Raw genomic sequence first — 21,886 nt, forward strand, 5'->3', positions numbered from 1 at the left:
GAAAGAAATCGTGAAAATCTTTGAATATTTCAAATCCTATAGATTTTTTGAAAAACCTATGTTTCTATGTGAGTGGTGTTCAAACTTTTTTCACCCCCAAAATGGAACCCCCCAGAAGCAAAATTTGAGTTACAAATGTTCGCTTAAATTATATTCAATGATTTGCACACATTTTCATGACTTTTCAAAAATAGCAGATCTACAAGCTCGCAGCGCGGCACTCGGTGCCGCGCTGTGAGCTTGTATATCTGCTATTTTCCAATAGCATAAGTATAAAATAATTAAGATCCCTCCACCTTGGGGCCCTAGTAACTCAGTCCCACTTCCCCCCCCCCCCCCCTTGTGACACCCCTGGGTGCTTCAAATCAAACAGGAGAAAAAAATTACCAAGCCTTGGTTTCTCAAGTTTATTCGATCTGTGGTTATCAAAGACAATGCCCAAGAACATAAGTTATGAAATAAAAAAGCCTTCATGATAAGGGTGTCGTGGTGGGTGGGGCACTGCTATGACAAAGCATCATCATTTTTTTTAAAACATAGGCATATCTTCCTCTTGTTTATTTTAAAACAGCAAGGTTAAAAGTAAAAAGACAAACAAACAAAAGATAAAGAATTCGACAACAACAAAAAAAAAATGACAGAAAAGACAATAGATGTGGAAATGACATTAGGACATTGGAGTAGCTCAGTGGAGTGTTTCATTTGGTGAGCCTGGGGACAACCCCTACTGTGTGTGTGTGTGTGTGTGTGTGTGTGTGTGTGTGTGTGTGTGTGTGTGTGTGTGTGTGTGTGTGTGTGTGTGTGTGTGTGTGTGTGTGTCAACCAGTAGTGGAAATTAACTAAGTACATTTACTTAAGTACTATACTTAAGTACAATTTTTAGGTAATTGTACTTTGACTATTTACAATACTTTGACTTACTTTCAGAGGCAAATCAGAGGCAAATATTGTACTTTTACTCCACAATTTTTTTTGTAGTGGAGTAGTTTTTATTTACTAGTTACTTCCTAGATTGATTATTACAAAACTTACATTAATTATACATTTCGGCCATTTGAAAATAGCCGATTCGAGGCATTGTGAGCTTATAGATCTGCTATTTTCATTTTAATTGAAAACTTGAAATGGGACATTCTGCATAATGAGTATGTTTTACTTTTGGCAATTTAAGTACATTTTGGTGCCAATACTTCTGTACTTTTACTCAAGTACATTTTAAATTCCGGACTTTTACATTATTTCTACATTGCAGTATTGATACATTTAACTTAAGTAAAAGATGCAAGTACTTTTTCCCACCACTGGTGTGTGTGTGTGTGTGCGTGTGTGCGTGTGTGTGCGTGCGTGCGTGCGTCAACGTCAGTTCATGGCAGTCCACCTACAGTCTTACCATTGTTCACTAGGGGTCACCAGTGGTGGCTGGTGGGGGTCACCATTGTTCTAAGGGTCAACGGGGGTCAGTCATAACAGTACAGTCCAGTGCCAGGGTCCCTCTGGCCACAGAAACATTATTCACTCAGCAGGGAGGCCAGAAAGCACACTGTGCTCACCGTTCAACAGGCACTGGATTCATGACATGGCCCCTTAGAACAGTGGTTCTCAACCTGTGGGTCCTGGACCCCCAGGGGGGGTCCCCAAATTATTTTGGGGGGTCCCCAGATGATTAACTTAAATGTGCAACATTGTTTTCTCACTGAACAGTGAACAAACCAACGCAAAGTGTAGAGGGTATATGCACATTTCTAAAGTGACATTTTAAGGACTTTTCAATTACCTCTAAAAAGACACATTGTCCTAATTGTCAAATATTAGAGGCAGAAATTGTGAAAATAGCCGATCTATTTTCACAATAGAACCGTGATATACAAATTGTAATGCCTCAACTCTTAGTGGGGGGGGTCGTCGCGACCTGAAAAGGTTGAGAACCACTGCCTTAGAAGACTTAAGCCCCTTCTCCACTACAGGGGCCAAACCAGAACTAGAACCAGGACTTTCCAGAACCAACAACTTTCAAGGACCTGTGAAGTTCCGGGACCAAGTTCTGCTTACGTTTCCATATAAGCAGACCTAACCGGGAAGGTCCCAAAAAAAATTGGTTCGGGTTCTGGAAAAGTTCTAGTTCCGCCTTGTAGTGTAAAAGGGGCTTTACACATGCACACATACACAGGCGCACTCACACTCTCTCTCTCTTTCTCGCACGCGCACACACACATATACACATACACACACACACACACACACACACACACACACACACACACACACACACACACACACACACACACACACACACACACACACACACACACACACACACACACACACACACACACACACACACACAATACAGTATACAATGCACAAGTCACATACACACAAATTTAAGACGGTAAAAACAACCGATAAAAGCACAGCATGGTAGTATTTAAAATTAATTGCACATGTGAGAGGGGTGATGGACAATGGGGGGAGGGGGGGGGGCAGTGGAGATGGATGGAATGAGAAGGAAGGTGGGTAGGAAGGCAGAGGCGTCAATTGGGTATGGCAAAGCTACGGCAGCTGCCATACCTTGGCTACAGGGGGGAAATATTAAAATGTACTTTTTATCGTGCCTGTTGCCTAAGATATGGCAACATGACTGGTGTCTGGCACGCGTGCAAGACACCAGTCATGTTGCCATACCTTAGCCTTTTCTTAACTGACGCCACTGGCAGGAAGGCAGGAAAGCAGTGAGCATGGCAAGAGGAACATACAGTACATTCAATAAACGAAAGAAAAAAATGGAGGAAAAAAAGGCAAGATTAGAATTAAAAAAAAAAAAAAAAACACACACAGAAAGGAATTAAATAAAAATCAAAAACATTTGTTTCCCCACCCTCCCCCAGTTCATAACAGTTTCTCATTTTTTTTAAAGTCATTAGTTTGTCATTGTTTTTTTTTCTTTTTTCTTTTCTTTTCTTTTCCCCCAACCATTGATCCAAAGCTGGCTCTGTGAGCTGTACCAGTTTCAGTCCCAGTCTCTCTCGGGAGAGGGGGAAGGAATAGATAGACAGAGAGGGAAAGAAAGAGAGAAAGAGAGAGAGAGAGAACTCAGTCGCGGAGCCTTCATTGTTTTTCCTGCTTTGTCTCAAATCAATGTTCAATGTCTAAAATCTCTACACGCCTCGATCGTTAGCGCATCGGGGCTTTGGGGACGGGGGGTTTGGGCAGGGTTGGTTGGTTGGTTGGGTAGGGTTCCGTTGGTGGTGGTGGCGGGGTACAAGTCTTCCATGACCTTATAGTATATGCACAGGCATGTACATAAATGCACGCGTCGCGGCGCGCACAGGCTTCGCAAGCACAAACAAGTGTGCCGCACACTGTCTATTGCACGCACATGCACGCACACTAACACGCACGCAAACACGCATACATACATACATACATACATTCACACACGCTCGCACACAGTGCATCCTATTTCATTTCGTTTTTTAACCACCCCTGGGTTCCAAGCTATAGCTTTTACGTTTCTCATTTCTTTTCCAGCTCATCACTCAGCCAACGTAAGTGCGCTCTCTTGTTTCTGTACAAAAAAAGCAGTTCAGTCTCCTTCCCCGTGTCGGAGTGTGTCTTTCCTCCTCCTCACGTTCTCCTTCTCCTTCCTATAATCTTTTTTTTTGTTGTTCGGTATTTTTTTCCCCCACTTCATCATCTCTCAGCTTTTTTTATTTTTTATTTCTTCTGCGCGCTGAGCTGTTTGTCCGCCTCGGGGTACGTGGGGTACTTGACGGTCTCGATCTTCTCCTTGACCTTGTAGGACGGGTAGAGGCCGGTGCGGCCCAGCTTGCGGTTGATGCCCTTGGAGTAGCCGTCCCAGTGGTTGCCCGCCACGCCGATCACGTCGCCGGGCTCCAGGGGGATGTCCTCGCCGTTGCGCGGCTGGTGCGGGTAGATGGCGATCTGGTTGTGCGCGTTCTGCCCGCCGAAGTAGTAGATGTCGTCCAGGGAGTAGAAGAAGGACGAGGCGTCCGGGTGCAGCGTCTGCATGATCTCGTACGCCACGCGGCACACCTGGCGACAAAGACATACACACAATTCAATTCAATTCAATTCAATTCAAAGGGCAGGAACGTGCACACATAGACTAGGGCAGGGTTCCCCAATTAGTTTTCCCCAAGGGCCGAATTATGTCTAGGGTACCAAGCCGAGGGCCACAACATTGAATTATGTCTAGGGTACCAAGCCGAGGGCCACAACATTGAATTATGTCTAGGGTACCAAGCCGAGGGCCACAGCATTGCAGGGGGCGACGGTGGCGTTCCCGCTACTCCAGCGACAGTTCAGATATTGTTGTTGTTGTTGGGTGAAAATCTTGTATGTCCAAAACCGTTCGTTTTGCATTTATCATTTAAAAAAATATTTAAACTAGTGAAAACAGCCGATCTACAAGCGCACAACGCCTCGCGGTGTGCTTGTAGATCTGCTGTTTTCACTAGTTTTGTGCGACGGCCTTGTTTGATGAAGCAGAGCTTTACTTTGCGAAAGAATGTACACATTTTGAGATACGGGTTTTCCACCCGACAATGACAATATACTAGTGTTGTTGCTGCTCTTATACCACCATTATTACTGGGGTTGGTGGGGGCCAGACAGTAGCCCACTGCGGGCCGCAAATGGCCCGCGGGCCGCCTATTGGGGAACCCTGGACAAGGGGTTTTCAAACTTGTTTTTGACTCAGGGCACCCCTGTAAATAACCTTTTCATCCACGGCACCTCTGAATTACACTGTACATTTTTTAGAATATTACATCTTATTGGAGAAATATCCGTTTCCATCAGAACTGACTGGAAATAACTTGACATTTAAACACTTGAAACCCCTGAATCCCTATTCTGGGGGGGGAAGGTTGCGGGAAGGTGCGCAGGGATTTCACGGGACCGCTGCCGCTCGCCTCGCCGCCCCTAAACTTCTCCGCACGGCAAAAATAACCGCCCGCCTCTCATTGAAAATGAATTACTAGGACGCGGCCCTTAAAACAGGCCCTTAAAACAGTTTTCACGCATCGAGGTTACTCAATGCAGACAGTGCAGGCCAGGGATATACACAATGATTAGTAGTCTTTAAAGAGGTGGTGCCATAGTTTTGTACTTTTTCTGTTTTTCATGTGTCTAGGAGGTTGAAAGTACTTCATTAGACCCCCTGGTGTGTTTTTTTTGTTGAGAAATGATGTATTCTCTTAGTATTTGTTTGTTTTCTCTTGGAGGCTGCCACCTTGTGGTCAAAAGTGTCAGTTAAAAAACACAGATAGTAAGCATGTCACAGTATCAACTCCTCCCCATTTACCATTCACCCAACACTGTGGGGTGTGGCTATATCAGCTGGGTCACCACCCACCATGACATCCATGCATACTTAATGAACTGGGGGTGTGGCCACATAAAAACCCAATTTTAACTCTTTCTGTATACTTTTTTGGAAAAAATCTTCCTCCTAGTAAAATCATAATACCTGATAATCATGTTTTAGAGGGGGGGGGGGGGGGGGGATCATGGCACGACCTCTTTAAGGTGGTTCTGTTCTATTTGATGTGTTTGAATATTGTTGCACTTCACCCAGAAGATACGGGAGTTGGGTACCATTGGACACACACACACACACACACACACACACACACACACACACACACACACACACACAAACAAACACACGCACACACCCGCACACACATCCATCAATCTCAACCATTACACTCCTCGCTAGGCAAGGAATTTATAGGCATTTAATGTGGCGTTATATTTGATTCTATAAAGCAGTGGTTCCCAAAGCTTGCAACATTTGATGATGTCTACCCGGGGACCCAAACAAGTGAAGATAGCAGGCATTTCGTTTAGCCAAGAGTCACAAAAACGAACCCCAAATGGACAAAATATTCATTAAAACAACCATTTGTTAAATTGCTATACTTTATGAATAGTACTGTTCCTATAAAATCTCCATGTCTCTTCGGCGCTTTATAAACAGAAAACTAACTGGCCCAGACCTATTTTGCTATGTGGGTGCATATTTATTTAACCAAAATATATAATTACATTTTACTCTACATTTCGTCACTGTCGGGCAGAAATCTCGTATCTCCAAGTTTCAAATGTGTATGTTTTTTTCGTAAAGTAAAGCCCTGCTTCATCATACAAGACCGTCACACAAAACTAGTGAAAACAGCCGATCTACAAGCACACAACGCCTCGCACCGCGAGGCGTTGTGTGCTTGTAGATCGGCTATTTTCACTAGTTCAGATCGATTTTAAATAGTTTTTAAAATGCTAAACGGTTTTAGACATACAAGGTTTCCACCCGACAACGACGATTTGTTATGGAGTTTGCAATGGGTTAAGAGTTTCGAGCTACCTGTGAGGAGAAGGTGCAGACCAGGAAGTCCGTCTGTGACAGGAAGTGGATGTCGAGGATGACTCCTCGCAGGGAGTTCTCGGTGTAGCGGTTGTGGAGGCCCGCCGACCACGAGATGGAGTTGTCGCTGATGAACTCGTACTCTGGGTACCTGCAGGGCAACAAGGAGGAGTCAGGAGGAGGAGCCACGAGGACACAAGGCACAGGCGAGGCCACGTGCACGCCGGGGAGGCCACGTGCACGTGCGGAGGATTCATGGCACGTTAGACGGGACAGATAGGCAAGCAGGCAGAAAGACGCACTAATGGGCATGCGAAGGAGCGAGTGCACTCTCGCACGCACGCGCACACACACACACACACACACACACACACACACACACACACACACACACACACACACACACACACACACACACACACACACACACACACACACACACACACACACACACACACACACACACACACACACACAGTACATAGAAAGATGTCATAAACTGTGCACAGACATGCATCATACAGTACACACACACACACTGCACGCTCACACACACATATACACACACACACACACACACACACACACACACACACAGAGACAAACATACACACATAACTAGTAATGACGCCTCAGGGCGACAAGGGCGAGGTCGCGCCACAGTGATGTGGATATGAGGGATGTGGACATCAGGGATCTCCATACTGTATATGGGCATAAAAGGGATTTGTGCCCCTGGCATCACAGGGATCTCTATATCTCCATATATGGACACACACACACACACACACACACACACACACACACACACACACACACACACACACACACACACACACACACACACACACACACACACACACACACACACACACACACACACACACACACACACCCATCCACCCATGCACACACGTGCGCACACTCACTTGGTCTTAGCCTCCTGCAGTAGTGAGGGGTCGTCGGTGGCCAGGTACACGCGCTTCTTGTCCACGTGCATGCGCCTGGCCAGCAGCTTGTAGTGCTCCTCCACGTGCACCATGTACTCCTCGATGGGGTGGAAGGCTGCCTCCGTGCCCACCTTGTCTGTCCTCCTCACGTGCACCCTGGGGACGGAGGGGAGAGATGATCTCAGTTAGGGATGGGACCATAGGCGATATTATCGCTTATCGCGAAGGGTCTTCAACAGGGGGTCCGGGACCCCCAGGGGTTCCTCAGAGTTACTATAGGGGGTCCTCCAAATCTTTGTGTGCTAGAAACCTTTTTCTTCTTTTTTTATATTAACCACTTGAACCCTAGTGTCCTTATTCTGAAATGTTAGCCAAAAACCTTTGGCAAAGTGGTTTGGTGTAGAGGGGAAAAAGAGCAGACTAAGTACAAACTTTATTATGTATTGACGGTTCAAGTGGTTAAATATCTGAAAACTTGATATGAATCCAAAATACACTGACGATTGTGCACTCAAACAATGAAACTATATGGAATCTATGATAAGGTTGTGGGGGTCCCTGCTTCATCTCTCTCTCAACATTGAAGACCCCCGGTTAAGCGTGATAAAAAACACTCACAATAATCATATCGTGGAGATTTAAATTATCGTGATATCGTCCTCCGTCATGCATTGGGTTCAATTCACCTTTTATTTGCCGAGCTACCACCGCGACGCAGTGTGAGCTTGTAGATCTGCTATATTTTTTATATTCTTTGAAATATTGCTGCAGTTTGTTTCAAAGGTTTGTTATCCCAAGCTAACCTTTTCCTACGTGTGTATAATGTATTTATAGCATACAATGTTTACAACATTTCTCAATTAATTGTATTCCCTGTTTTGTTTTGATAGTTCTGTCCCACTTTTGCTTTGGCAACGTAAACGTATGTTTTCTCGTGCCAATAAAGCTCCACTGAATTGAAGAGACAGACAGGAGAGGAGGCAGAATATTCAAACTGAGCCATAGAGACGTGGTTTTAGGGATGGAACGATAAGCGATATTACCGTTTATCGTGATAAAAAAAAACCTCACAATAATCATATCATGTAAATTTAAATTATCGTGATATCGTCCTCCGTCATGCACAGGGATCAATTCACCTTTTTTTCTTTGTGCTGCATATCCGGTACCACTTAAACCCTCTATAATTGGTAAAAGGTACTTATAATATACATAATACTTGATAGTCTTTTTTCCCTCTCTATCAAATGTCTTTGCCAAAAAATAGCCGATCTACAAGCTCACAACGCGTCGCAACGCGACGCGTTGTGAGCTTGTAGATCTGCTATTTTTTGGCAAATGTTCCACCTCAGGATGATGGATTTGAATATCGTGATAATATTGTAAATCGTGATTTCTTTTGTCACAATAGTCGTGATATGAAATGTTCATATCGTCCCACCCCTGCGTGGATTTATTTGAATACTCAGTCCTCGTCGTTGCTTTCACTCCGATTGTGATCAAAAGTGGACCCTTATGGACGCAGGCGTGTGATGTGTGCTTTTGCATTCAAATGGGTTCTCGCACAGCTGTGCTGCGATTTCTTGCCCAGTGGAACTGACACAGTTACAAAGGAAGGACAGGAGGAGGAAAACAAACAGACAAAACAAAACAAGAATGCATGTTGACATCTTACGGTATAATGAAAGAGAACAGTCAGAGAGGACAACCATGTGACTGATGCTCCTGTTTACACACTTTAATCTCTTCTCAAAAGACCAGCGGCGGTATTCCCCGGTAGAGGAGAAGAAAAGGCTTGTGGACAAAACGGAGAGGGAGATGAGCCAGAGACAGGGAAGGGAGGTATAGAGAGAGAGAGAGGGAGAGAGAGAGAGAGAGAGGGGGAGAGAGAGAGAGAGAGAGAGAGAGAGAGAGAGAGAGATGTGCAAACACAGCGGCAAGATTCGTGGGCTGCTGTGATGGGAGAAGGATATCAAATGGAACACAACCACCTTAAAGACTACTAATCATTGTGTGTATCCCTGCACTGTCTGCATTGAGTAACCTCGATGCATGAAAACTGTTTTAGTCCCTTCAATTGTACCCATTGTGTTTTTATTGTATTGTATTGTATTGTATTGTATTGTATTGTATTTAGGGATTGGACGATAAGTGAAAACCCTCTATAATTGGTAAAAGGTACTTATAATGTACGTAGGCTACTTGATACAGTCTTTTTTTTCCACTCTCCATCAAATGTGTAGATCGGCTATTTTTTGGCAAAGGTTCCGCCCAAGGATAATGGATTTTGATTATCGTGATAATATCGTAAATCGTGATTTCTTTTGTAACAATAATCGTGATATGACATTTTCATATCGTCCCGTCCATAATTGTGTACACTTTTGCTATGGCAATGTAAACGTATGTTTTCTCATGACAATAAAGGCCTTTGAATTGAATTGAACTGAACTGAATTGAATCAAATTGAATTGAAGTGAATGGAATGGAGAGGAATTGAGAGGAGTGAAGCAGCAGCGACGAAGATAGTTTTAGAACGGGGGGGAAAGAGAGCCGAAGCGTGACACGAATACACAGAGAAAAGTGCGGGAGCACAACTCGAAACGGAGAGAACGAGAGAGAGAGAGAGATACCGTAGATGGATGTAAAGAGAGGAACGCACAGAGAGAGAGAGAGAGAGAGAGAGAGAGAGAGAGAGAGAGAGAGGTATAAATAGAGATGAAGGTAGTTGTAGAGATAGAACATAACAAACAGACTGAGCCTAATGACTCCAGCCAGATATCAGTTGACACCTCGGTGCTGGGGATGCTCACTGGAGGCACAAACCCCATTATTTACTGGGATGAGATGAAACCCCTGCTCAGCCAGGAGGGAGGCTGGGGGAGAGCTGGGTTAAGCCTGGCGTATACTTAGTTGTGTGCGGGTGTCGCGCACCGACAACAGCTGATCTACAAGCGCACAACTGTCTTGGGGCCAAGCATTGTGCACGATGCCCACATGCAGCTAACCGCTGTTTGATCTACTTATCGTCGTTGTCGGGGGGAAACCTCGTATCTCCAAGTTTCAAATTTGTATGTTCTTTCGCAAAGTAAAGCCCTGCTTCATCATACAAGGCCGTCGCACAAAAGTAGTGAAAACAGCATCTACAAGCACACAACGCCTCGCGGTGCGAGGCGTTGTGTGCTTGTAGATCGCCTGTTTTCACTAGTTTAAATCATTTTTAAAATGGAAAATGCAAAAGGAACGGTTTTGGACATACAAGGTTTTCTTTCCGACAACGACGATATGCTGCAAGTATCGATAGATCAGGCTTCATGGTCTGTCTTCTGTTCCCTGGCTTCCTTCAAATCATGTCTGCCGTTGGGTTCCAGTTGGATTTTGTATGGCACGGGCTATAATGAGTCCCTGGCATGTACTGTGTGTATATATATATATATATATATATATATATATATATATATATATATATATATATATATATATTCTAGGTACGGTATATATTATAGAGTGAGAAAGAGTATTATCAACCGAGGCCCAGCAAATTGCTTGTGTCGAAGCAGTCATGGCTTTCTTTTAATAAATGCATTATCAACTACTGTAGGAACTGCCCCAGGGGGGGAAAAAAGTCCGCCTGGAATTTTGTGAAAATGTGGGGAGGGAGTTGGCTGAAAGCATACAGTAGTAGCAGTAGGCGTTCCGAGCTTGTAGACCGGCTATTTTCTGCAAATAGGTTTGGTGTAGAGGGGAAAAAAAGAGCACACTAACGTACAGAGTGAAACGTCAATATCTGAGAACACAAATTGACATGAATCCGAAATACACTGATGATTGTGCTGTCAAACAATGAAACTATATGGAATCTATGATAAGGTTGTGGGGGTCCCTGCTTCATCTCTAAAGGGTCCATGGCCTGAAAACGTTGAAGACCCCTGTGTTAACAGTTACACATAGTGCCCCCCTCCCCATAGAGCGTTCCTGCATCACAGCTCTCTCTGCCTCTCTCATCCCATTCCAGCCTCGCGGCACACTCAGGCACTACAGCAGTATGGGGTGAGAGAGAGAGAGAGAGTGAGAGAGAGAGAGAGAGAGAGAGAGAGAGAGAGAGAGAGAGAGAGAGAGGAGAGAGAGAGAGAGAGAGAGAGAGAGAGAGAGACATGGGGCGAAACTTCGCCAAAGAAAGAAAAGGCAAAAAAAGAAGAAAGAGAAAAGCTTTGTTGCAGCAGGCACTTCACTTCAATAGGCTGTCCCCAGCGATGGGAGAGGAGGAGTGGGGGGTTTCTCTTACAATATGGGAGCGAGGGAGATAGAAGAGGAGAGGAGAGGAGAGAGGAGGGGAGGGGAGGGGGGGCAGGGGGTTTAGAGTGGGTAAAAACAAAGAGTTGGAGATAGAGACGTGTGGGAGAAAAGTGAAGAAAAAAAAAGTGAAGTGAAAAAGAGTGAAAACCGGGTGGATTTGAATGAAGTGAGGGGTAGGGTGTGGAACAGGGGCGTCAATTGGGTATGGCAGGGGTATGCAGCTGCCATACCCTGGATCCAGGGGGGGGGGGGGAATAAAAGATACTTTAAATATAAATCCATGAATGTCTCTTTGTCTATCTGTTCTGGTTATTATGTTGTTAAATTACAGTAAAATAACTACAAATGCAAAATTTAACAAAATGGTCACTTTACGAAGGTATTATAAATTATAATTATATTCTCCACACTTGCATTCTCCCCATCTTGACAAAATGGTATATTCCCAGGTTCCGCTCGTCAGCTGCACAGGTTGCAATTCATTATTGTTAATTGTGGCACGTTTACTAACATGCCAAGTTTAGCTGCGCTTGAACAACCATTCTAGGCTGCCATATCCAGCCCAAGAAACCGTAGAAACGGGGGGAAAAATACAATTAAAATAAATGTATCATGCCTGTTGCTAAGGTATGGCAACATGACTGGTGTCTTGCACGCGCGCGAAGGCGGGCGTGCAAGACACCAGTCATGTTGCCATACCTTAGCTTTTTCTGAACTGACGCCAGTGAAGTGAGAAAGCGTGAAAACCGTGTGGATTTGAAGTGAGGGGTAGGGTGTGTAAGAAAAAGCGTGAAAGATACATCGCGGGACAAAGGGAGTTTGAGCGGATGCTGAGGATCATATGAAAAGGAAACAGGGAAGAGACGACGCGAGGACGAGTTCTGGGATGAAGAAAACAAGTGACAGCAGGGGTTGGGAGTAGCGAGGAGGTTCTGGGAATGAAAGGGAAAGAGAGAGAAAAATGGCAGCGGTTTGAGGAGATGAAAGACGGGGAGAGGCACAGGGAATCAAAGCCCGGCGTGCGACTGCGAGCGAAGCAAACAAGCGGCGGCGCGGAGAGCGAGTGTCGAAGTGAGCGAGAAGTGAGTGAGTGACAGAACTACACACGACGGAACAGAAGAGCCTGGGAGACAGGGAACTATACGACTCAGCGGGAGAGAGACACAGAGAGAGAGAGAGAGAGAGAGAACATATAGGAGAGAGAGAAAATAGTTACTGTAGGAAGGAGAGAGAGAGAGAGAGAGAGAGAGAGAGAGAGAGAGAGAGAGAGAGAGAGAGGGGCACATATCGTCGTTGTCGGGTGGAAACCTCGTATGTGCACGTTCTTTCGCAAAGTAACGCCCTGCTTCATCACGAAAGGCCGTCGCACAAAAGTAGTGAAAACAGAAGATCTACAAGCACACAACGCCTCGCACCGCGAGGCGTTGTGTGCTTGTAGATCGGCTGTTTTCACTAGTTTAAATCATTTTTTGAAATGATAAATGCAAAACGAACGGTTTTGGACATACGAGGTTTTCACCCGACAACGACGATATACAATGGATGACTGCACACAAAGACTTCTGAGTGGCAGAACTAAACCAGACTTGGGTCAAACGGCACTTCAAAAAATCCCTCACTGTTTGTTTTTCAGCTGCTTTCTGGACCAGGTGACTTTTTAAGGGTGGCTATAGAGACAACTTTTGGCAGTTTTTCTTTTTGTAACTTAAAGGGATATTTCACTTTCAAAAAAACTTTTGGTAGTTTTATCATCTAATCAGGCTTTTATGAACATCCTGAACAGTTTTTAATTAGCTTGATTGAATATTTAGATATTTGTTGTAAATGTTACCAGGCCCTCCAGGCCCAGGGCCTCTCCCCACACACACCCATTGTAACTTCAAACTTCATTTTAACCATGATAGATTCATTAAAAACACCCATTATTTTTTCTGGTGACTCATACTACCCTCCAAATATGTGAGCAGGCCGTGTTTTTTCGATAACCTTTTTAATTTATTTTTAATAATTATGTTTTTGTATTTCATTTTTTCCATTTTCCCAAATAATTATTAAAAATAAATGAAAAAAGTTATCGAAAAAACACGGCCTGCTCACGTATTAGGAAGGTAAAATAAGTCACCAGAAAGAATAATGGGTGTTTTTAATGAATCTATCATGGTTAAAATGAAGTTTGAAGTTACAATGGGTGTGTATGTGGAGAGAGGCCCTACCACTGCTCCCTGTTGAAAGTGGAATATCCCTTTAAAGCCCTGTCTAAAACTGTTGGCCGTGAACAATGGTTTCGTCTTTCTCGGGTACCTTCAGTCTGACAGAGTCAACGGTGGCCAAGTGCGAGCCGATGCGTTAAGTCCCGAGCTCTGACATGAACGAACACATAGTGCTGGGGGTCTGAGTCGTGTGACAGGTGCCACGATCAGGGGGCGTCACAAGGGGGAGAAAAGTGGGACTGCCCAAGGTGGAGGGGCCTTGATTATTTTATACTTTAGCTACTGAAAAATAGCAGATATACAAGCTCACAGCGCGGCACCGAGTGCCGTGCTGCGAGCTTGTAGATCTGCTATTTTTGAAAACTCGTGAAAGTGTGAGCAAATCTTTGAATAATATGTAATTTTTTAATCGAACATTTGTAACTCAAATTTTGCTTCTGGGGGGTCCCTGGAACGAAATATTTTGAGATGGGCGTCCGTGGACAAATACATATCATTTTGGGGGTCCTTCACATGAAAAAGTTTGAGCACCACTGACATAGAAACATCGAATCCGTAAGCCCGTATCAGAGTGTACGGTGGAGAGCTATCCACCGCAAATTTGAGGTGGAAAGCTTTCCACCTCAAGTCAGAAAATAAGTGCAGGACATCATAGTCACTCACGGTGGAGTCCTGTACACCGTGGCTGACTGGTCTAGATCGACCAATCAGTGAACGGAGTGTAGAGCCTGTCTGTCTGATAGTAAAAACAGAGAGATGTGTTGGGACTTGCGGTGTAAAGCTCTCCACCGCGAGGAATGATGTAACGTTGTAGTTTCATGACTCGAAAAGACTACACCGCGGTGTAAAGCCTTCCACCGCCCAGGCGACTATGATGCCGGCTTTAGAGGGATTTGAAATATTCAAATTTCCACGATTTTTCAAAAATAGCAGATCTACAAGCGTGTATATCTGCTATTTTTCAATAGTTAAAGCAACAAAAAAATGGGAGCACGGCATTGCTCGTTTCTTCCGCAAACAACATAAAGAAATAAAATCCCTTGTTGTTATTTATGCATTCCCAAACGGCCACGGCTGGGGCGCTGCCTCGTTCGTCAACCGATCGCACAGCACAACAGCGGAGAAAAAACAAAGTACAAAGAAAACCCTGCTGAGAACTATTTGCAAGTGACGTTTGTTCCAAGTCTTAAATGTCAGAAGGATAGGAGCCCGGGAGAAAGAAATATCAGCTGATGTGTGAGACCAAGAAAGATACCAGATAAATAAATAAATCAATAAATGAATATGTCCCACTCACAGGACGATTATATTATGGAGAGGGAGGAAAAAAGGCCAAACAGCAAAGTGAGTGCATACATTTTTCAGTAGCGTTCATGGTCGATGGGAATGTGAGGACCCTGGAGCTGTTGATGCCTTGTTCTATTATATAGCGCTAGAGCTGTACATCAAAGAGCTGCACACACAGGTCAGTTTTAAAGAACCACCGCTCGCCCCAAAAACCTATTTTGTGTTTGGTTCATGTTCATGTTGGTTTTTTTTTTGCTTTCCCATGGAACTTCTTGTGGATTCTTGCACTCTAGATGTCTCCAAAGCATTAATATAGTGTTCTACAACTAAAGGCCCAGATAAACAGATAAAAGAAATCTGTTACCATCCACTTGAATGGAGACATATATTTTGTATCTGTTTATCTGGCCCAGTGGGGATGGGCCTTTAATCTGGTCTTTTCACCTCCCTCACGGGATCCACTCCAGGTTTGACACGGGCCACACACCAGTCAAACGCTAACCTCGCCCACCAGGCTTTCAGAGAGAAAGCCTGGTGTTTGTTCACAACAGCCCGTTTGGTTTCCGCCCAACGCGGAAACCACTAGAAGAAGCGGCGTCGCTCTGATTTGGTTCCCTCCGTTTGTTTCCCCAATCCTTTTTAAAATGCTCGAGTAGCCTAGTGTAGTCTTTCCAGTCGCTACGAGTTGAACTAAAAAAAAGATGCATATACCAAACAATTTTTTCAAAAGCAAAACTACTCCGCATCAAGGAGTTTATTAGGTAGGCCTTAAAAGTATGTCCTTGAGTGCAGGGGAATTATTTTGGGTTAAAACTGTTTCCGGTGGATAGTTCCGGCCAAATTGTAGTCCTTTGAGTACTACAACATGACGTTTTGAGGTTTCCGCTCCAGACCGGTTACAAGTCCAAAAAGTGAAGTGATCCCAGACTAGTCAAACGCCAATCAGAGCCTTACTAAAAACTGGACAATGAGGATGAAGTGACTGGCACATTCTTTTCCACTGCAGTGTATGACAGGGGTCTTCAAGGTTTTCAGGCCAAGGACCCCTTAGGAGAGAGAGAGATGAAGCAGGGACCCCCACAACCCTTTCAAAGATTCCATATAGTTTCATCGTTTGACAGCATTGGATTCATGTCAATTTGTGTTTTCAGATATTTAACCACTTAACCACTAGCCGTCATTACCTAATAAACTTGACCTTTTACTCTGTACTTTGTCCGCTCTTTATCCCCTCTACACCAAACCTCTTTGCCAAAAATAGCCGATCAACAAGCTCACAACGCCTCGCAGCGCGAGGCGTTGTGAGCTTGTAGATCGGCTATTTTTGGCTATAGTTCTCAGAATATGGAGGACCCCTAACTCTGAGGACCCCCTAGGGGTCTGGACCCCCTGTTGAAGACCCCTGGTGTATGATGTTTGCTCCAATGGGTGTTTCTCTGTGGTTGTTGTCAAATGCTTGGGGATCAAATGTGTAGTGGTGATGATGTGTAAATGGAATTGCAGGGGCATAGCTTACTGACTCTTAAATCTCCCTACCTCAATATGTAATTGATTTTAATTTACACCATTTCCGTTGTGGTTTTATTTTGTGTTTTTATATCTGTATATGTTGTATTGTTGATTTATTTTGTGTGTGTGTGTAATGCAAAGGAGGTGAACCTCAATGCTCTTCTCGAGAATAAAGGTTTCAATCAATCAATATTCATGTAGATCCGGGCAAACTAAATGAGGGAAAAAATGGAAGTACTTTAGAGTTCCCGGTTGCCTCTTTAGCCGTTCTAAAATACACCGTAAACCGCTGCCTCTTGTGGCTTCTTGCTTTTTTAGTTACACATTTGTAACTCAATGTACAAATGTAACCAAAATGGACACAGAATGGTCCATTTGGTTGCATTTGTACTCTCAAGAGTTGAATCAAGACTCAGGAATTGACAGTGTGGCAAGTTCTGGCAACAGAGAACACAAAGAGACCCAGAGACACAGTAGAGCAGGGGTTTTCAAAGTGGGTGACGGGGCACCCTAGGGTGCTGCAACGGCAGTCCAGGGGTGCCGCGAGATAATTTGATAAAATTTGGAATTTATTTGGACACTTGAAAAAATATTTAGTATCATTTTAAACTTGAAGTACAAAGTTATTTTCAGTCAGTTCTAACCAAAATGGCTATTATCTCAACGTTTTCCTCGCAACATTATCACAAAAATATCGTCACTGTCGGGCAGAAAACTTGTATTTCCAAGTTACAAGACCGTCGCACAAAACTAGTGAAAACAGCCGATCTACAAGCACACAACGCGATGCGAGGCGTTGTGTGCTTGTAGATCTGCTGTTTTCACTAGTTTAGTACATATTTTAGATGATAAATACAAAATGAATGGTTTCCACCCGACAACGACGATATGATATAAATGTAAGGTGCTGGGAGTGAAAATTATTATGTAAGGGTGCCTCAGATTAAAAAAAATATTCATGGGGTGCCCTGAGTCAAAAAAGAAATCAAACCTCGGTTCGAAGTGAAGCGGTGAATCTTTATTCTATGTGTTCTAGAGCTATGAAATCTGTGTTCTAGATCTATACATTCTGTGTTCTAGATCTATACTTTCTATGTGCTTTAGTTCTATATTTTCTATGAATTCTGAATGAATGAATGATTTTGTCTGGAGGGCCAAATTGTCATGTGAAACTTGACCAATCCTCGATTCTGCATGCACGGGACATGTACGGGACAGACATTCTCACTCCTTGAGAATCTATGGGAATCCTCAAAAAAACTGGTACGGGACAGACAAAGCCACTCCTTGGAAGCGGCTTTCACCGCTTCAAAAAGTTTGGGAACCCCTGCAGTAGAGAGTAGTGCGAGCGTGTCCTCTCTTACCCGATGATGGGGTGCTTGAAGCCCAGCTTGGCGGTGGTCTGCTGGATCTCCTTCTCCAGCCAGGCCTGGGGTCTCACCAGGTACTTGACGAACTGGGACACCCACCAGACGGACGGGTCGCCGTGCAGCCGGTGCAGGCGCTGGGCCAGGTCCTCGGGGATGGCCAGGGGCAGGTAGGGGGGCCGCGGGTGGAGGCTGTCCACGATGGGCAGCTCCACCACCTGGACGTCTTTGTCGTGTGCTTCGCCTGCAGATAGAGTGGTGGGGAAAAAGTACACAAATGTGTTATTTAAGTAAAAGTAGAGAATTGCCTTGTCCAAACTCTCCTGAACTTTAATGCAACATCTTATATTAAAAGAATTGCCTTCTCTGTGTAGAAATCCATGCCGTACGCCACATCTCCAGTATTTACTTGATTATGCTTAGTTCAGTGTGAAGCACCGAAAATAGCCAACCTCTAAGCTCACAACGCGTTGCGCTGCGACACGTTGTGAGCTTGGAGGTCTGCTATTTTCAATATTTCCACCAAAAGGCCCTTTTAGAAATTTCAGACCCTGCCTCTGCAAGTCCCTGATGGGTTGTTAAATAATTTACTATCTCAGTGTTATCGTCATAACACATAATTAGGGCCCGAGCACACACAGTGTGTGAGGACCCTATTGTAATTGTAAAGATTATTCTTATTCCCCCGAATAAATCGCGTTTTTGAGCCGCAAAACGTACTCCAAAAGTTGCGCAACTTTGCACACACATCACAAGTGGCGAAAATTTTCGTATTTAAAAAAAATCAAAAGGGGGCGTGGCCTAATGGCTCAATAGCGCCCCCTACAAAACTTCGTGCCTCAAGCCCCACCATACGGTTTCACCTACATGTACGAAAATCGGTACACATCTGTATCATGCCAGGACTCACAAAAAAGTCTCTTGGCGCCATGTCCGAAACCAAACAGGAAGTCAGCCATTTTGACTAATTAGTGGCGTTTTGGCGCATTTTTGGCCGTTTTCACAGGTCGCACTTTAACGAACTCCTCCTAGGGGGTTAATCGGATCAACTTCAAGTTCGCTCGGCATACTCAAGACACCTTAACGATGAAAAGTTGTGCGAATCGTGAGTTTTAATAAAAAGGCGTGCCCGTGGCGAAGCATCAAACTTCATTCGCCAAACAGGAAGTGCCCTTCGCCAAACAGGAAGTGCCTCTATAAATCATGAACCGTTTGTCGTACAGACTTGTGGCTGGTGTCATAAGACTTGATTAAGAGTCCTTAACCATATTTGGCACTTCCTTCGCCAAACAGGAAGTGCCCTTCGCCAAACAGGAAGTGGCTCTTCCTCTCATGAACCGTTTGTCGTACAGACGCATGGGTGGCATCATATGACTTGATTAAGAGTCCTTAACCTTAATTGGCACTTCCTTCGCCAAACAGGAAGTGCCCTTTCCCAAACAGGAAGTGCCTCTTTATCTCATGAACCGTTTGTCGTACAGACGTGTGGGTGGCGTCATATGGCTTGATTAAGAGTCCTTCAGCTTAATTGGTTTAACTAGCCCCTCCCCCTCTTCTGATTGGCTGCTGCCCCTTGTGATGTGGGTAGAGCTGCGAGGGCCCGGTCATCGCTGCCTGCAGCTTTAATAATACTTATAATTACTACTAATCAGTGCAGTGCCAATCCAAAAAAATGTCCATTGGTCAGTGAAAAAAGCATCATAAGTTACATGTGCTCACAGCGAAAACAGAACAAGAACCCCGCCCCTAACAAAGTAAGGGCGGTAGAGTTACAAAAATGAGAGGAAAAAAACAAGCGGCGGGGTGATGTTGGTGTTGTGCATGGTACACTAGTGGATGGGGGTTAGGGTAGTGGAGGAGAGGAGAGGAGAGGGGTGGGGGCGGTCGGTTCAATATTCAATACGTTATTTCCATCGCCGGCGGAGTGCTTGGAATTTGCCTTAGTGCTGCCGGAGTTGCTTTTCTCTTTTCATTTTCTTTGTGTCGCCCCTTTTTGTGAATTTATGTATCAGCAAAAACGTTCACCGGGGAACGCGGCCAAAACACAACGGGGGAAAGAAATTAATGGACCAGAAAAAGTGTGAGGAGAAGGTTGAGATTGGAGAGTAGGCAATGTAGAGCGAGGAGATGCATTACATTGGAAGGTATACCAGAATAAGCCCACACAAACGCACACGCTTTTATTTAAACACTGACATCAACAAAAAACTGTGTACAGTGTATGTATACAGTATACTGTGTGCGCGTGTGTGTGTGTGTGCGTGTGTGTGTGTGTGTGCGCGTGTGTGCGCGTGTGTGTGCATATGTGTCTGTGTGTGTGTGTGTGTGTGTGTGTGTGTGTGTGTGTGTGTGTGTGTGTGTGTGTGTGTGTGTGTGCAAGTGTGGCCTGATATAAATTGCTGGCGTATAGTATTGCTCGCACATAAGTAGGCTACATGTATACAAATCTATGGCTGTCTGTGTGTGTGTGTGTTTATGTCTGCGCTTATGTTGATGGTGATGACGTCATCATCACCATCAACAGCCAATGAGTGACCAGAATTCTTGGTGACGTCAGCGCATGATCCGTAGCCAGCCAATCAGAGAGGGGAAAGGGTGACGTCATAATATCGAGGCATGTATAAGGGCCACGAGAGGGACCGTCTATGCCCGTAGCCAATCAGGCGGGCATAAATGGGCATATGTCCGAAAATCCAGAGGATTGGTACATTTGTGAACTTCACATGACATTTGGGCCAACCAGACTATAAATGGGCCAAGCTCCGTGATTGGTTAAATTTCACGTGACATCATAATATCTTAATAAAAAGACAAGTAAATGTGTGGATAAGACATGGTGAACCCATGGCTCAGCCTACATCATACCTTTCTTATTCTCTATCCCAGGGGTTCCCAAACTTTTTTGTCTCAGGGCACCCCATGAATATTTTTTTAATCCGAGGCACCCCTACATTATAATTTTCACTCCCAGTACCTTATATTTATAGCATATCGTCGTTGTCGGGTGGAAACCTTGTATGTCCAAAACCGTTTGTTTTGTATTCATCATCTATAAAATGATCTAAACTAGTGAAAACAGCAGATCTACAAGCACACAACGCCTCGCATCGTGAGGCGTTGTGTGATTGTAGATCGGCTGTTTGAGATAACAGCCATTTTGGTTAGAACTGACTGAAAATAACTTTGCACTTCGAGTTTAAAATTATACTAAATATTTTTCAAGCGTCCAAATAAATTCCAAAATATTATCAAATGATCTCGCGGCACCCCTGGACTGCCGTCATCACGGCACCCCAGGGTGCCCCGGCCGTCACCCACTTTGAAAACCCCTGCTTCTATCCAACACAAACACAAATCCTTTTTCCCCTCTCTGCATTCAGACCTCCTGAGTGACAGCTGCTCTTTGCCTTTGTCCTTCTGCAAAAGGCCAAGGTGATCTCCTCTATGGATCTGTGCTGTGGTTTGGTGTTGTGTGTGTGTGTGTGTGTGTGTGTGTGTGTGTGTGTGGGGGGGGGGGGGGGGGGGGGGGGCACCCCCTGGACCCCCAAAGGCTGCATCCTGACTGGCAGAGCCTCCGGGGGCGGAGAGGGCTGAGCGCGGATGATTAAGGACTGACCTTCTCTGGTCAGGAGATAGCCTCTCTGTTCTCCCTAGGCTTTATTTAGGACCCACCGATCCCGACACACAAACAACACACATGAAGCTCCAAGCGTGGATTCAAGACAGAAGCTCTCCGTTGTCATTCACGGCTCAAAGCGTGAGCACCTCTAGCACAGTGTTTCTCAACCACCAACATAATACGGAGGTGTAAATATCGTCACTGTCGGTTTCAAATGTGTACGTTTCTTAGCAAAGTAAAGCCCTGCTTCATCATGCAAG

The 21,886-nt window shown here is 44.6% G+C and overlaps 1 protein-coding gene across 1 annotated transcript in view; it reads right to left on the reverse strand.

Moving 5' to 3' along the window:
• Window positions 1–2,815: 2,815 nt before the first annotated feature.
• fut8b (fucosyltransferase 8b (alpha (1,6) fucosyltransferase)) overlaps window positions 2,816–21,886 on the reverse strand; it is a gene marked incomplete at its 5' end in the record, with an annotated part of 70,199 nt that continues 51,128 nt past the window's right edge. Inside the window, 4 exons of the mRNA XM_080744619.1 lie at window positions 2,816–4,053; window positions 6,389–6,539; window positions 7,318–7,494; window positions 18,005–18,251. Of these exons, the coding sequence (XP_080600745.1) occupies window positions 3,715–4,053; window positions 6,389–6,539; window positions 7,318–7,494; window positions 18,005–18,251 (914 nt within the window). The 3' untranslated portion in view covers window positions 2,816–3,714. The remainder of the gene's footprint in view (window positions 4,054–6,388; window positions 6,540–7,317; window positions 7,495–18,004; window positions 18,252–21,886) is intronic.

The sequence above is a fragment of the Nannobrachium achirus genome, assembly GCF_963921795.1.
Source record: "Nannobrachium achirus genome assembly, chromosome: 16".
NCBI classification, from domain to species: Eukaryota; Metazoa; Chordata; class Actinopteri; order Myctophiformes; family Myctophidae; genus Nannobrachium; species Nannobrachium achirus.